At 38.6% G+C, this 18,687-nt stretch overlaps 1 protein-coding gene across 1 annotated transcript in view; it reads right to left on the minus strand.

Annotated features, from left to right (window-relative positions):
• Positions 1-225: 225 nt before the first annotated feature.
• The window catches only part of CMTM4 (CKLF like MARVEL transmembrane domain containing 4), a 29,803-nt gene continuing 11,341 nt past the window's right edge, over positions 226-18,687 (minus strand). The window contains exons 2-4 of the mRNA XM_084294583.1: positions 10,662-10,838; positions 1,392-1,490; positions 226-468 (exon numbers count right to left, since the gene is read on the minus strand). Of these exons, the coding sequence (XP_084150709.1) occupies positions 295-468; positions 1,392-1,490; positions 10,662-10,838 (450 nt within the window). The 3' untranslated portion in view covers positions 226-294. The remainder of the gene's footprint in view (positions 469-1,391; positions 1,491-10,661; positions 10,839-18,687) is intronic.

The following is an 18,687-nucleotide window of genomic DNA, read 5'->3' on the forward strand; positions in this document are numbered from 1 at the left end:
CCAACACATTAATGTACTTCGCAACATATATATATATAATATATATTTTATATATATGTATATATATATGTGGATGTCTTAAATGGCTCTTGCTTTTGAATGACCAACATTTACTGCCTTCATGACAACAGCTTCTGACTCAATTCATCTACGCACATATGCAGGGCTCGACATTCTTTGCCACCATCTGATCTTCCTTTCCTTCCTTAAATAAAGAAAAAACACTTTATTCCATGAGGGAGTTTATTCCATGAGCACTTCTTTTCCCCTTGCAGTCCCATTTGAGTATCGCTTTCATGCATCCAGACGCTGAATCTCAGGGCGATGATCTACTTCTCTGGATTCTGTCCGAGCACGTATGTAATCACTGGTCTGACGACTGTTTTGTTGTCTGCTGTTCATTCGCCACTTTTTGATAGCTAAATATGTGTTCACAGCATACACTGCCATTGCCAAGAAACCAAATATCTACAAGAGGTAGAAAGACTTGTCAAAGACAATTTCTGAAAACAAGAACAACAGTAGTTTCATAAAAAAATTCTTCAGAAGTTAAGTTTTCTATCTTACTGCACTGACAAATCATCATAATATTGATGTTTCTTCCACAATGATCTAGAGAATCTGTGAAAGCTACTAAGATTAATGATCCCAGGAAACTGAGTTCTCTGTCTACCAATGTGACAATTAAATCTTGCAATGCAACTTCAATGAAGAACCTCTTGTAAAGAAGAATACAGCTCTTCATCCTGCGGAATGAACTGTTTGGATGAATGTAACAGTCGACAAATGACAAGAGATGACCAGTCCAGACTATGTATGAGCCTGAAGGAAGAGTTGATTTGCAGGGCTTTCTGTATGTTTGGGCAGAACTCATGATTTTCAACGCCCACATTTGCAAAAAAAAAAAAATAAAAAGCTTTGTGAACGGGAGCACAAAATTTATTTGCTTGACCTTACTGCTCTAGATTGAAAAATCTAAAAACATAAAGCACCACTATACTCCCTCTACAAAACAAAAATTAGTGAGCAAGAAGAATTCAGCAAGATTAAGTGTTAGCAGCTCCAATTTCATAAGAATCTTTGGCTATACCTTTTCTGTAAGCTTGCAATATACTGCTGTAACACCTAAGCTATCTATAGAGAAAGATGCAAGACAAATAAAACTGTTAGTGTTCTCAGCAATCTCTTTTCCTGTTTCTTCCTTCAAGACTTGAGACAAAATTCAAAGATAACCAATTCTTTTAGAATCAAAATTAATGCATAGCCAACTGTAAAATTAGAAGTAAATTGGGATGGCAAAAGTAACAGAAATACTCCAAGAACACAAGGGAAAAGTTAATCTTAGTTTTAATAGAAGGCATTATTGCATATAAAGAAGTTCAAATTCTTACCACAGCAGCAATCTCTGCTCCAGTTTTATGGTTTAAAGCAGCAAGTACTACAGAGGCAATGAAAAAGAACAAAGTGCTGAGTCCAGTGTTGACCAGATCCTAAAAAAGAAAAAATAATTAGCATTACTGAGCAATAATAGTTACTTGCTTTTATTAGAATTGACAAAATGGAAGAAGGTTAGAACAAAAACTACAGTAATACGGTCCCACTTCCTATGCAGTTATCACATATAAAGGATGACAAAGTCTATTACAAAGGAAACAATTCTATTCACAATAGGTGAATAGAAATCAAATAGTACGTATGCATAAGGCACCAATGTGGATTCTGGATGTTTTACTTCAATTTGTGTTGGGATTACTAAGAACAGACTGTCAGTACAAGCAATAAGTAAAGCTGTTCCACCTCAGCTGACGCTGAAGCAATCTGAGTCTCAGACTCCAACACCCCTGAAACCCTTTGGTCTCTTTCACATCACAACAACTCTCCAAGCATTGCCCACATAACACGCCTAAAATTTTACTAAAGTAAAATTTTAATAAAGTTAAATTACTAAAGTAAAATTTGAGGCCTTATCTGTACACTAGTACATATCTAATGGTCAATTTTATGAATAGCAGCTGCCTGTATTGTAAAAATGCACAGGAGGTTTATACATATCTATTGCGTAGGATTGATGTTTCAAGCAGACATTTCAAAACATAGGCACAGTGACACCTCAGGACATGTAGGTTCAGGGAAAATTCTTGCTGTTTTTCAAGCACTGAAAAAATATTAAGCAACATGCAATTCCGTTATTCATGTGCTGCATATGCCACTTGTTCAGATCATTAGGCTGCCATACCTTACAAAAATCAAGGTCAATAACGTATCAGTGGGACATAACTAAATTCTAGCCACCATTTATTTGAAAATGCTTTAGAACGTAATTTCAAAAATTGAGCATTTCTGGTGCTGTGCAATCCACGGGGCAACTACCCATCTAAAGGTACTGACTCAGCGACAGCTAAATCAAAATTAAGCATACCAGGGGATAAACTGTATACTTGAGCACTGTGGCCTGATCCTCATCAAGAATGGGGACTTTCCCAAGAAATCCAAGTGGTTTCCACTGCCCACTGTTTTCTCCCCATGTATTCAGATTTCACGAGTCCAGTGAGACTACCTTAGCAAACAGTAAGGAAATGTAAGACAACTGCAGGTCTCTTGGAAACTATTACCATGTCTTCACCTGGTAGTGCGTAACTAGAACTTGAACAGGGTTCAAGTTGAGATAGATGTTATCTGCTACTAATGGCATCACATACAATCAGAACTTTATTTAATAGTTACTGTAGCTTGAATGATATAACTTCTTGGCTTGGAGAGATGCTTTTAAGAGAGAGATATTAGAAAAGAAGTGACATTCCAGAATGTCTCCAAGTATCTCCCTCTCCAACTTTCGAGTTTAGCAGCTCTACCTGTAATTCTGAGGTCTCCAAAAAGAGCTTTGGTTTTCATCTGCACGCACCTTTTTTTTTTCCCTTACTCCCTATGTATGTCAATAGACACCAGACTCAACAGCATACAACATTTTCATCAAGTCTCTAGAGTACACACAGGTATGTCACCAAGAATGACGAAAACAAACACCGAGGAGAGGGCAACCACACTTACACATTCCTTTGGATATACGGACACAATAGGTGTAAGGTGGTTATCTCACCCTTGTAAGCAACATGGGAATGCTGCATTCTGTTCTGCTACCCACATTTTTAAGATTATCTTGAAAAATTGGACAGGGTACAGAAGAGAGCCACGGACGTTACTTAAAAGGAGGATAAAATTTCTCATAGTATAAATCAAATAACCTAAACTGCTTTGAATATTAACTAGTTTGAGCTGTGTACATGAAGATTGATGTTCATATAATCAAGAAATACTGGCTGAATTAAATAAGATAGCATAGAAAAGCACATCAAAACTGAAAGCATAACAAAATCAATAGCTGAAAGGTTAAGATCAAAGTCATATTCAAAATTAAATAAGTTTTAACTGTAAGGTACCATTAGAACAAACAGCCAAAGACACACTTAATATTCCTCTTCTTATTTCTTACGATCCAGATTTCTTTTTCAGACACATTTTGTACTTCCTCATTACCACACTTAAAAAATGACTAAATGGATGACACAATGTTGCATGATTTACAGGGTTAGATGTACTTATCAATTAATCCTGCTGACCTCTGAATTTTGAACCTAACAGCTTGATCAAATTGTCAAAGGAGGTTAAAATAAGCAAGATCGTTAGACCTACCCACAATATAACGGACATCATCTGTCTTCATGCTACAGATTGATTGGAGGCTTCTTATAACAAGTTTGAGATAATTGCAGAATTTGAAATACTGCTGAAATGTACCTGCAGATGCCTTTGTCATGATTTTTCCAGGAAATCAAAGATATAATGATGAACTTTCAAAAGCACCTATGACTGTTTATATTTTATTGCACTCTCGACAAAGAATATCAGATTTGTCTTTGCAAAGAATCCAACAATTCAAATCTGAATACTTTATTCCATCTTGATTCATTTTTATTTTTTTTTTTAATTTCTGTCATTTCATTTTCCTTGTTTAGGTAAAAACCTTTGAATGCAATTAATAATTGGTTCACATCTGCACAGTAAAACTGGTCTCTTAAAAACCTAAAACTAAGACAAATTTCATATCCACAAGCCAGATTCTTTGGAGCTTGAGGAGCTACAACACATCAATAACATTGTTGTATAGGTACATAATGGTAAAATCACCAACACACACATTCGGGGATGTTTTTAATCCCAAATTTGGTACTCAAACAAGAAAGATAAAAGAAAAAAATATATAATGGTTTTGGAAAGAATCAGAGCAGAAACAAGAAGAGAATGAACTACAGCAGGAATTCAAGAAGCAAAGGACACTCCCTAAAATAATGTAGCTTTTTTCCACGTAAAAGAAAATGAATAATCGTGACAATAAAAGAATAAGCTAATTGAAAAAAGATGAGCTCTTTCAAATCTGGCCATGATGTAGCTCAAGTTCTTACTATTATATTTATAGACAAAGTAAAAACCACATCACACAGATAAAAGAATTTCTGCTGAAATTACAGCAACCTCATGAGACAGTATGCTGTGCCATAAAACACTGTACAAAGCTGCCATCCATAACAGAGAATAAAATCTATGAGCTGAATCAAATCCACTCTAGACTGCTGCTGGTCCCTTTCTCCTTTGCAAAACAATTCAAAATCAAACGATTGACTTCCGCACCCTTGCTAGTTACTCACAAGTCATTCTGTTCAGTCACCAGCAGTCCTAACAGTGGCATTCATCCAAAGGAGAGTATCCAAGGACACATATTTGCTACTGCCATCTCCAGCTAGCTATCCCGCTCAGAAGGGATCCCACTTTTGTCATTTGCTTTCCAATATCTAGATCACATTTAGATGGAGTTTAAAGCTGCCACATGACTAATCTAGAAAAACCTGTGCATCTCAACAACCTGAATTTGTCATGGAAGGTCACAGGAGTTACTAGCTGCTGTCCAAGTTAGTTTCAACAAAAGGACGCTCAAAGTAGCATTTCCTTTTTCCTCTGTTTTTCTCCTTTTTCTGTCGCCCTTTTTTGTGTGGGGGGAGGTAGTACAAACAATGCCCCTGTTTTTTCTTCCATCAGTACTTCATTTGCATGGCTCAGGAACTTGTTCCCCTGGTTCCTATATGAAGCTATCAATCTGAAGTTTACAAACCCACCTGTCCATCTTCTAAACCAAGCATCCCTGGTCAAAATCACATAATGTTATTCTCTATTTGTATTATTAAACTTTGTATGAGCATAAAAAAATACTAATTGAAATAATGGTTTCCTCAAGCACAAGTGCTAGGTAGAAGGAACCAAATTACCTGTAGGGGTATTAATTCCTATCTCTTTTTTCATATCTGTTTGGACTTGGGTAAGGGAGACTTTACTCAAACACCACATCCTGCTATTCGAGGTTCAGGTAAACATCACTTCGCTCTGACAAAATAGTCTGTGGCTGACAGCTCCAGAAACACGCTAGCGACCTGCAGGGCTGGATTCAAGCTGTGCAGAAGTGCCTCAGTGCCCGTCTCACCACCTGGGACCACGCCGCCCATCCCCAGCACAGCTCCGCAGGGCCCCGTGGCCCCAGCAGCCCGCCAGTCTCAGGGGTCCCCCTCCAGCCCCAGGTGTCTGGGGCTTGCTGCAAACAGGTTCTGGTGCCAGCATCTCAAGCAAAGTACATTAAAAAAACATGAAACAAAACAAGTGACTTTCAAAAACCTCAGTCAGCTCACCAAAAGGAAGGTCAAGGACATGATAGGATTTTGAAGAAATGGAAGAAGTGGCTTCAAAACCAAGACTCATATGGTTTATTTCTTGTTTCTAACTAGTTTTTTGAGTTGGAATACAAGCTTTGTTAGACGCAGTAATCCTGCTGTAAATGACAAAATATATTCTGGAATTAAAGCTTCCATAATCCCTGCTTTATTTTGGTTCCTTGAAGATCCCCTATTTCCCCTCTCAATTCTTACTTAGCTGCTCCTTGCTGCTTCCCACGCATTTTTCTGACAAAAAATTTGTACAGACAGACCACCAGTTTTCTTCACAATGCAACAGACCTACTAGCAAAAAATACCCAACCAGGTAATACTTCTGGGTATTTCAAGCTCGTGTTTGTATTGCTTACAGAATAATGCACCACTGTTTACACTGTGCTACACCAAATAAGAACTGCCCACAAAGAGCACAAACCAGAAAGAAATAAATTCTTTCTAAATTTATAAAATACCAATTTCTCATCCTTAACTGGCATTGCTATTTTGACAATTGAGAAATTAAATAAGTCATCCCTCACTTTCACTTTCAACAGCAAGGCCAGCCAAAGAAAACCAAGATGTTTGTTCACAACAACAACAACATAAAAAGTGAGGTCATGGGAGAATAAAATTTATCAAGCTTGCTCCATGAAGGTCTTTAAAATTCAGCTTTGCAATTCCACTCTTCAGAGCCAAGGTTGGCAAAGACCTTCGTCAGTCTGGCATCTCTTCAAGGTTCCTGTCAACTACCTCAGTGTCAGTTGCTTGCCCCCAAGGCTTTACCTTCCAAACAACTGAGGGGAAAAAAAACAACTGTGAAGATGATGAAATAAGTTTTGAGGCAGCACAAAAATACACCCACCAATCTGTGTATTCAAAGAGATACACCTGACTTTTGTTTCCTCCCTGGAGCAGTGCTGCCCAGGGACTGAGCCCAAGCTAATAAGCCCAGCAGAACTGTAATTAGTTTGTGCTGTGCTCCACTCAGTGCCTCATTTTTAAGGCTGCTCCACATTGACAAACTCTGTATTCAGAACTGCACAGACAAAACACACTTACACAGTTGCAGTGAACATGAAAAAAAATACAAATAAATGGTCAAAATCTATTAGAAGATTTTTTTGTATACATAAGTAGTCCATTCTGCTGGCTGATTATGCAACAGTGTGTCTGATGGCCTGGATTTATCTCATCAAACTGTCATCTAAGAGACTGCGTCAAATTCCAGCTATTTGCCATCATTTCCCTCCTTCCCCTAGTCATCTTAGGTACCGCAGCATTTCTGTGGCTCCACCCTGCAGAGACAGGAATTCTCAGAAAGCCTGGCAAATCAGATGCAAATCCACCAGAACAAAGTTACCACAAACACTTCTGTTCAGTTTCCTGCTCCAGCCCTACTGGAGGGCCATGTCATCCACACCACTTGGATGCAAGATCTCAGACTCTCATTGTAGATCATATGAGATTCAAATAATGATTTAAAAAAACAGTGATAATAATAATAATTTAGCCAAACACAAAATGAAAGATTCAGTTATTAGCCAACACTGAATACAAGCATTTCAAAGTAGCAGCTCATCAGTTCAGCAACGATCTCTGCTGTAGCGTGCACTACATTCCCCTCTGCCACTTGCAAGTCTCCTTGCAAAATAGGCTCCTTTTCAGCTGTGAAGCGTAAAGGAAACAGAAATTTCCACTGACAGGTTCCCCAGCTTTTGCATTTCTGCATAATACTGATAGTGCTGTGCAACACAGGCAAATGACTACTCCTTCATGTCACTGTAACAAATCCATCTTGTTCCAATGCACCCAAGCACAGTTCTTTTCTGACCTCACCATCTCCAAAGTTTGTTCCATGTTATCTGAGAAAAATGTGAACATGTCCCGAAGTCCCCAGTTAGGACCAAAACAAAGCTCTTTTCCCAAACGGCTAAAAATATAAAAAACAGAAAATGGCTATTTTAATAAATATGCATTTTTCTGCTAGATGCAGAGTCTCATGTTCATTCTTACCACAGACAGCAGATAATATCCATAACACATTAGAAAACCGTAATTTTAATGAAGTACTAAAGGTAATAGTTGCGTGTTGGATAATAGCAGTTGATGGTCTGGTCTTCTAATATGAAGGAGGATTTGGAAAACAAATGGTTTTCCTAGAGAGTTTGTGTGCACACTGTGTTTGAAGACAGACCTCTTCCTAAATTTAACACTGCTTTTTTTCCCCACACAACAGCTTCTTCCTCTCAAACAACTTCTGAAAGCTAAGTTTGAGACTTTTCACAAGGGAAATGCTCATTATAAAGTCAAACATATTTTTTAAAAGCACTACATGAATTTCTGCATAAATAGTGATTTTCTCTTAAAGGATTCAGGAATGGGAAAACATATTGTTCAGAAAGCAATTCCTGTAATAATTGTCTCACAGGGGCTGCAAAATTATGAAAACTGTTAAAATACAGGCAAGTATGAAATATTGGAATAGGCAAATAATGCATAAATAGACATTCAAGATGTAAGGAATAAAATGCCAAAATAAGCATTTCTTAAGGCAGAAAGCACATAATTCTGCATTCTTAAATACCCTACTAACTTCACAAAGTAATCTCCCACAGGTTTTATTAGAAGCTGTTAATCTCACACTCTGTACATGCACCAGCAGACTCCATCTACCTGAATAATGAAGATACACCCACTTGACTCTACAAGTAAAGGCCATATCAGACTATTAAATCATACCAGATTATTAAAGTCAGTAATCCCAGGAGGAAGGATGGTCTCCTCAGTTAGTGGACGTCAGAAGTTCTCAATTCTGCTAGAGGTCTTTGGTATACATAATCAGAAGAAGAGACTTGCAAGATCACAAGTATTTACTTTTCTCTCTGTTGATCAGCAATACAAACTGAAGTGAAAGCACTTGCAGATTATTCCATTTGTTCTTCACGTTAAAGTCTGACCATGTCATGCTGCTCCATGTTGAGGTATGGGATTGAGTGTAACCATTCCCCTAAACCAAGAGCTCAATCCATGTTTGTTTTTTTTTTAATCAGTTATATTTTTAAGTACTCTTGTCTCTAAATATCTCTAACACCGAGTGCTATGCAGAGATGAGTAATGCTGCCCTCAAACCAGCAGTTTTTGTCACTCCGCTACTGGAAAGGTGCTGCTCAAATCTGTAAGAAGTCAGAGTGGCCGAAAGGATGCATCCAGTTACACTACAGGTGATATCCTGCTTTTTTTTTTTTTTTTTGTGGTCAAAAGGCAGTAAAAGATAGCTTTCTGTATTTACGTATGTTCAGCTTACTACCTACAAGAACACTTAGACTGTAAAAGCAAGCCATGGTTTTACACTCAACAAAAAGCTACTCAACAAAAGCTACTGACACACAGAAGTAAGGGCATGCAAAGTTATTAAACTGACTCTTCCAGAGATCCAGCTTCAACTCAGTCATGGACACCATGCATAATACTCAGTGGTCTCTTGATAAAAATACTCTTTGCCAAGCTTACTTTCACCATAAGCTGACTCAGCATTTACTGTTAAACCATTCTCATCACACCAGCAGAACCACCACGTATCTTCTGTGTCACTGATGCACTTATGCTCTTGCACACCTTACTAGCGTGTCACAGAGCTGTGCAGTTTACCAGGATGGTCTTCAGTTGCTGCTATCACCTGTCAGACTGTTGTGATGCCCATTAAACAACCAGGCTGCCAACAGAAACAGACCACCTTCTCTCTGCAGTTGCTACTTTTCAGCTTGCTTTGAACACAAACAGTGATAATACTTGCCGAACGGAGATAAAAGAAGCAAAGGCAAGGCAATCCAATAAAATTCCTGTGGTTCCACTGGTTTTGTTTCGCAAGCCACCTGGCTCTACCCTACCTACAGTTACGTGTCACTTTCTTCAATCCTTCCATCTAATCTGATCAATCAAACACTCCTAGGAAGAGTTCCCTCAATAAATCATGCATCCCCAGGGTACAAAAAATCATCTATTTCCACATTCCAGTCTTGTTTTAGAGAAGTCATTTAGGCTTACAAACAACTATGGTAAATGTACAAATTGCAATAGCAACATTAAAAACAAAACAAAAAAAAAAATCACACAGAAGCCTAGAAACCTCTGGGACTGTTCTGCAACATCATTTGAAAATTACTGTTATAAAATAAAATAGAACATGGGCACAAAAATATCTGTATTGTCCAGAGAAGTTGATATAAATATTGTCCTTAGGCTGACAGATCTTTTGCTAGAGTGACTCATGTTGATTTTGTGACCTGTGTTTATGCAAACCAATCTGAAAGTTTAATTCATAATACAGCATGGAAATGGAGACTTGTACAAAAGGAATGTGCATTGCCAGCAGTTCATTTCCTAAAGCTCCTCGTAGTTGAGAGCACATTAAGCACTGCCAGCCAGTTAGGTGCATAAGCAATTCAACACCTGATTTTCACAAAAAGCACATGATTTTTTACACTATTACCCAATGATTACATTAATCTGTTTAAGAAAATATATGTAGCACCAGAATCCTAAAATGGAAAACAGCTTAGGAGAGAACAACAGGCTACTGTAAACACAGCATCTGTCAAAGTTAAATAACTACAGACTGCATTTTTATCCACTTCATCCACAAACAGTAATTACTGGCATTAGCATAAAGTCCTTCCTTCCAAAGAGAATCTAACAAAAAAGAATTTTAGCTCTATTTAACATAGTTTAATCTTGCTACGTTGCAAAGCTCATTCTGCTGTTTGTATTCAAAGTGAAATGTACACTTAACTCAGCATGAAGAGTACTCATACAGAATCTTAAACAACAGCAGAAAGTAAAGTTCAAAGACCAAACTTAAGATCAGTTTTGCAGACATTTTGAACAGAGTAAAGATTTGTATGAACTTACAGTAAGATTCCAGTTGATCTGTGGTATTCTTGTGTGAAGATTTAGACTGAACATTAGCAACAGAACTCCAGTAACCACCAATGCACTACAGCTCACAAACTCGAAGAAATAAAGGCCTTCGCAAGGGGAGCATTCCATGATGGTCTCTATGCAGATGAATGCAATCAGTGCCAAAACCTAGGAAGAAAAACAAGTGGAAAAAATATAAATAGATTTCCACATTTTGAAAATAGCCACAAGTATTCCTGAAATTTCCATTGGGAACATGATCAGTTTACACTCAGGAATGTGTGATTTTAGTTTATAACAGGGCACTGTCTGAGAGCAAAAACAAAGGCAAATTAATGCAAGACTTTCTGGATATCTCCTGTTCAACGAAGTATATTTTAGCAAAATTACAAGGAGTCTAACATGAAAATGACTGAGACACCCAGAAATTCACGAAACCCCTTCAGGCCTTTGGCTGAACATGCAAAACGGTACCTCAAACGTTTTATTTCATTTTGTACTCCTGATAAGCTATTCCAAAACTTGGAGATGGAATCATTTGTCTTTTGGGCCAACCTCAAGCTCAATTATATAGTATTAACGCAGTATGATTGTAAAAGACATTTCAATAAAGCTATTATTTAAAATTCAAAATGACGTTGAAATCTAGATCAAAGCATAAGTTCAGGATCTCTACCAGCCTCCAAAAATGCCTGCCTGATTCCTTATTTTAGGATAACACAGTGAAAATCACTATCTGTTCAATGCACAAAACTAAAATATGTAGAAAACACACATCAATATTAACTACCATTTAGATCTACAGAGAGCATTAAAGTTAAATATTTTAAAGTACATTTCAAACATATTCCTCTATAAATTGAACTGGTAAAAGAAAACCAATGGAATATATGCCTTTTTTTCCCCTCTCCCCACTTTCCATGAAAGCAAGGAAAGCCTTAAGAGCGCTCTGCTTTGTGTTTCAAGACAACACCCACCCACCAACCCACTCACATTTCTCAGAAAGAATTCACTTTTTTGCTCTACCACAAAATTCTGCTGAGACCTTCGTCAATCCGCTTCAATTTAAGGATGAAGAACTTAAAGAGATAGCCTCCTCCTCATAACTTGAACACTTTGCACAAACGTTCAGATTAACAGAAGCCACAATACAAATCAATTTCTGCCAAACTGTTCTTTGCCAATTTCAATAATAATTTTGCAGCTACACTTTCTTATAGCACTTCCTATGCTTCATACATTAGTTTGTGTCTCTGCCTCCTATCAACTCACCTGGCAAAATGAAGAAAATTGATTTTGTCACTAATATCAGCAGTAATTCTAAGTAAAGGACAACACTGTGCACTTCCTTTGTCGTAGACTTCAGAACACAGTAGCTAATTTAAGTTTAAAATTTTATTAAAACACAGCAAAAAGAATTTTAATTTAAAAAAATCACACTAGGATATAAAGTCTCTCAAAGTTCATTTAGCATGCCATCTCTAAGATGGTACATGCTATACTAATTTTTGCCAGCTAATAGAGCAGGCTAATTCCCAAACAAATTCTGAATGGATACCCAGTAACTAAATGCTTAACGTTGGATTATGTCCTTGATATTAAATAGCTATGGAATGGGGAAAAAAACATGCAGTGAAACTGAGCATTCAAAAACAGAAAGTCAAGATCAAACTCCAATTATGATTTCAGCAATGGCATGAAAAATAAACAACTCTGTCCAGAAAGCAGCTTCATTTTACAGCATTAGCATGCAATGAAGTCCATGTTTTCTGTGAACACAAGCCTCATTACTGAAGATGACATAAAGATCAAAAAAAAGAAAATCTTAGATTCTGTCTCACATGGGATCAACATCAAGGATTAATGCTAAAAGTCAGAGTTAGCTGGCAAAATTTTTACTTGTAGATGTTCCAATATAATGAAGCCTCCAGTGCTCTTGCCACTACTTGTGATACATTACAACACTTCCAAAATTGTTATTGTTTTAAAAGAAATGATTTTGCAATATTCTCTAGAAAGTAGTACAAGCCCAAACAATATTAGGTTCATTTTCTAAAAATATCAACAGCTCTGGATTGTACCAGCAACCAGCATTAGCATACAGCGGCCTAGGTTGTAACAGAATGAGTCTATTGGTAGCTTTTACCAGAAAACTTGAGAGAAAATCTCAACTGCCTCAGTTTATGATGGAGATTATGACAGCAAAACTCAATCTGCCTTTTGAAAACATGGGTAGAATAATTCACTACTAATGTGAGTTATCATCACTGAGTTGATCAGGGCACCTGAAAGAACATTCCCATGAAAACAATTCTCTTGCAACACTTTCTATTTATTGATTTATTGAAATAACAATATATAAATGTTAAAATATAAATAAATATAAATAAATAAATATAAATGTTATTTATTGAAATAACAATAAAATACTTTTAAGCATACCTGAAGACCATCCTTTCTACCAAAGTTACAGATAATACTTCCTGGTAACCATCTGTTATTTGTCTCACAATGAATGCTATTACAAAAAAAAAAAAAAAAAAAAATCACCACAAAAAACCTATCCTCCCACAGATACTTCCCTGTTCGCAAACACCATAAAAACTTTACTGTTTATTAAGAAATATTTTCTCTTTGAAAAACTGGGATAATCTTGTCCCCCTCCACATTCATAAATTTGCCAGAAACGTCCTTTCAATTAATTACAAGTGATGCAAATCTTTTTTAAAACACACTAATGCTGCTTCCACTGCCCATTTCACTCTGAAACAAACCCAATTTTATTTGTCTTGAACAATTTTATTTGTCTTGAAAAAGCCAACTGCTCTGAACACATGAAACGAACAGGAAATACATCATAGACTCAAAACCGTGACTTAGCTACACTACTTAAGTGTTGTGTAAATTCTGTGACATGAGCCCAAGCCGCTTGTCACAGACCATGGTTCAACAAGTGACCATATTCTTTTAAGAAACAACAAACAAAGAAAAAGAAGCACACACATTAACATTGCAAGAAAACCAATTCATTTTCACTGCATTATTAAACATATGAAATAGATCGTGTCAGACTCACTGTGTAAATTTGGCAGTGAATTAACACAATTTTGCCACCCAGAACACCATTCGGCTGATGTGCCACAAAGCAGGTTATGTTCACACACATGAACCCAGGAGCTCACCACTGCAGACTGGAGACAGACCAGAAGTCTTTATCCCAGCTTATTTTCTGACAGAACTCATTGCAGGTTTAGAGCTAGCCATTTCCTCCTGTTCTGTCACAGAGCTCCTTAACCGTAACAAAAACATCTCTTCTGGCACCTACGTTTGCCTCCATAGCCTGCCTCTCTACCCACCACTGCCTACTGAACTAGCTGTACTAGATGAAGGTGACTGCTTCCCAAGGCTCAAAGTCCTGAAGAGTCACTTCTTCGCATCTTCCTACGCTGTTCCCACCATCCCAGATGTAGGATGTCTGCCTTGCCCACACACAGCCTCCTCAGGAGAGAGGGAGGCCAAAGGCCGCAGGACAGCTTCTCTAGCCCCGGAGGCCTCCACACTCCATCTGGAGGTGCCCAGGGCAGCAGTGCCCCACACAGTTGCAGCAGAGGAAAATACCCACTCCCCAGATGCCAGCGCTTTGCTCTCGCTTGATAACACAAGCGGCCAACATTCCCTCAGGAAACCAGGGCACGGGAGCTGCCTAAGCCTGAGGCCACCTCCCGTGACTGCAGTGACAGCTAAGAAAACAAACAGCACCGTATCACTGCAGGGGCCCCAGTCAGTGAAGAGCACACTGCAATTTACCCAGTGCAGGGGGCAATCCTTACTTTTGAGTCGCACACCTCTTTTCATGTTTTTAAAGCGATGAGTTTTGACAAGAAGTTTTTCCACAAGCAGAAGTTTCAACGTTGGTTTACTGAGGAAAAATGAGAAGTTGAATGTGGCATAGATCTCCTCTTACATGAATTACTGCTCTCTCCTACAGACAACACAGCTACAGCTTTCTTGGATAGAGTCAAGAGAAAGTTTCCTCTGATGGATGAAATGAAACTTTTCAGCTGTTTTTCTCTGCAGTGAGTACTTTGGGGAGTTTTCTATTCCACCCTTATTTTTTTTCTCCCCTCCTTTTTGACAGTTGTTTCTAGTTTCCCATCTACCTCCAGCCTTCCCGAAAGAAGCAAAGTAGGTATTGCATCAACATGAAACACCGTCACGGTGAAAACATCTGCTTATTCTGCTGGACATGCAGGTCCATGCTGAGGCACCCTAGGCCTCCTGCAACATCACATTTCCCCTGAGCACAGGAAAGGGAAGAGCTAAGTCAACAAAAGCAGGACAAAGAAGAAGGAGCTGCTGGGTGAGCCGAGAACAGCGGTGGGTCTGCCCAGGCTCGCAGCACAGCGCGTGCCGTGCAGCTGCAACCCTGTGATGGAGGAAGCGTCCCAGAGCACCTCATCCCTCACCTCCCACCAACACAAGGCAGAGAAGTCTCCAGCTACGGCTTTAGGTGTGAGAAGTATTTCCCAATAATGATTTCTGGGCCTTTTTGGTTTTTAACAAAATTTGAAAATAAACATTAAATTGTTAACCAGTTTTATTGGTTGGGATGTTGAGGACCACTAAGGTAATCCATGTACAATCCAAGGCTACTGCATTTCTGTTACAGTGCACTGAACCCTGCATAAAGGCTCTATTCAGAAGAAGCAGCCCCTCGCTGGAAAGGGATGAAGCTACTACAATTAAGGGCCGTTTAATTCTTGAAAGAGAGCCTGTATGCTGTATTCAGTCTTCTTTGATTTAGGCACATTAGCCTCATACCATTATTTTATTCATCTCAACTTTCCTGTAAATTCCCTTGGAGAAGGGCCTTTAATGAAGAAATCATCTGCCTTAGGCCTACGTAAATGGCTTATATTTACATCACTTTCTCGGCAACACAGACACGTCAGACAAAACACCGCATCTCCCCAAAATGGAGAAAATGCACTATGACAGGCAAAAACGCTGAAAGAGACCTTTTAGGAGGTTGTTAACGGTGCATCTTTCCTACCAACAATAAAAGTACACTGTATCTTAATTTTGAATAAATAATAATGATCATCAAACAACTTTGCACTAAAAATAAAGACAGTTCCGCAATGAAAACAAAGTAAAAAAAAGTTTTCCTGTTTATCTAAAACGTTACCACAGAAAGCCTTATTGTGTGGTTAAATGACATAATTACGCATGATTTCCAAAAAACCACAAAATGGTCAGCATTTTTTCTGCCTGAAAAATACCCACAGAATTTCAGTAAGAATGTCACACTACCAAGACATTTTTACATCCAGACTGTTTAAATCAATGGTACAGCACAATACATATGCACAAAATTGAGAAGAAATAAATTGCTTTTACACCACTTAAAGTATCTGAAGATGTTAAACTTCCTTGAATTAAAATCTAGATTTATTGTTCTTATTTACTTGGCCCAGCAGTCCTAACTTAATGTACGAAACCAAGTGGGTCTCATTCCTTGCAAAGCACATGCATTTCCCACATCTAAAACAGCTGGCACAGATACGAATATTTGGGATCATATGGCTTAAACACAGTACTGCTTCTCCAGCAGGAAACCATCTTTTACCCTAAGCAGAAGAATGACTGATTTCCCGCCTGTTCTTAGCCTGTATCCTTAAGACTAAAAGAAATGTGTTATTAACTGGTAATTGGACTGCAAGGAGCTTTAAATCACAAATGAGCACTAAACTTTTCTTAAAAGAAAATTTACAAAAACGATGCTTACCAGAGAAGGAAGCTTAAGCAAGCATAAGTAATTCAGCACCCTGGATAAATTAAACTGTGCTCTAATGGCACAAAATATAACATGGAACAAATTCAGAGAAACTCAGTGAGACCTCTGAATTCAACTTGGATTTGGTATTGGTGGCGATGATAGAAATAATAGCAAAACACTCAAACTTCAAATCTTCGTTGCACCTCTAGGGTTTTGCATGTAGCGGCAATCAAGTTTTTACTACTTCTTAGTTCCTTTTTGGGTGTAACATGGCAAGACTTCAGCACATTTAATACTGTGGGATCTTTATTAAATCAGCTGATAGCTTGCCACCTCCATCAATTTCCTATAACCTTTGAAAGACTCATCTACTGCTGACTTCCCTTCCTCAGCTTAGGCGAAAGACCAATTCTAAATATAGAACACATTTCTGAGGCCAGAAACACTCTGCTGGAGTATTGTAAGAGCCATATTTAAGAAGGAGGGTAACTTTTTAACAAAGTTAACAGAAAGTTACTTGTTTCAAAACACTAAGTAGATCAAAACTAACACCAGAAAGAAATTAACTGGACTGAACTAAGCTAAACAGAAGAGATTATCAACTGGCTAAACCTGAAATACTGAAGTTTTGAAAGTGAAATTAACCATTGAGTCCTGAATGGAAGAAACCCGCACAGGCAAAGGAGTGGCATATTTCCTGCTCTGTACGATTGGTGCAGGATTGTATCTGTTGCTTGGACACACCTCTTCAACAAACATTGTGCTAGATACATGCAAAACCAATTCCAGTTCAAATACTGTAAAATACAGTCTGTTTAGTAGTAAGGAAATAGTTTATGCAATGTCGTTTTTATGGTGGCTTTTTTTTTGGTTTTTCAATAAAAAACAGTTCTTCCTGGTACTGCTAAGCCAAATCACTTTTTTTTTTTTTTTTACCTTACATTAATACCATTCTCCAAGCGAACACTTTAGTATTACAAGCAATACACCAACGTGGGGACAGGCAGGGTGACAAGAGCCCTGACCCCCTGGCTGCCGATCCCTGCACAGCTGGCACTGTTGCTGGCAGCCACACGTCCCCCCAAGTGCTGCCTCCACCCCAGCGCCACCACGGTTCGTGGCTACCTACACCCAAACCGCCCAAATCCACCAAAACTCCCCATTCCCTGGGAACAGCTCAGGGAGACGAAACTTCACTAAGACCTCAAAAGGGACAGAAGGCAGCTGGCTTAATCTACGTCTGCAATGACTTCCCTGGAGCATCTGCAACAGCCCAGCACCTCTGAAACAAACAGGCATGGGCAGTCTTAAAGACCTGCACTACCAGACCCACGTCCTGCTCTGCACAGGGTGACCTCATGCTGTGGCAGCAGACCCCACGGCCACAGTCAGCTCCATCGCCTTCCCCCCGACAAGAAAGGGGCGGCTGCCAAGTGCCCATTAGCACCAGAGGTGCCCCGAGCCAGGAGTGGCTGGGGGGCAGGAGTCACCTCGCGACACCTGTAAAGCCCTGCTCAATGATTTTGCCAAACAGACGGCGAGTTTGTCTTCTTTAGTTACAGCCAACTAAAACACAGACATCTTCGTAATGAAGAAAAATAAATAGATCACTCTGACTGAGCTGTATTTCCTTTTCATCCAGTCAGATGACCAAAAGAACCACTGAGCAGAACCTGAAGCCAAGGCACATTATGAAGAGATGTTTGTTTTATGCACATTGAATTTCCTCACAGAAATCCGAACAAGATGGAAACATACCTTCCAGGTTAGGCACAAAAGAAACACGGTACACCACCGGTCCTATAAACAAAAGCCCATCAACAGTTTTGTAACAACCCCATCCCACATTCATCTGAAGATTGTACATGATAAAGGCAAACAAAACATACAAAATGATTTCCCACTGATTTCTTACCATAGGAACTTAAACCCCTGGTCCCCAGGAATTACAATTCCTGTGCATTTTAATTCCACTTATTTTCATAAGCAGCAGGTACCACAAGACAGTAACGAACAAAAGCCCAACATACCAAGCTACAGCATATGAATGGGAAAGGTAGAAATGTCTATTACACACAACTCCTATATAACCAGGAACAGCTCAAATTTAAGGGTTTATTCTGTACCTACAGTACACTGAATGGTGCCGACAGCTTCAGTGAACGCACATATAATTCTCAATGATAGGAAGTGTGTTTTCCCTCTGCTTTTCATAGTTTCCTGATATTTGAGGCTTAG

Source organism: Netta rufina (assembly GCF_964035555.1).
Source record: "Netta rufina genome assembly, chromosome: 13".
Classification (NCBI taxonomy): domain Eukaryota; kingdom Metazoa; phylum Chordata; class Aves; order Anseriformes; family Anatidae; genus Netta; species Netta rufina.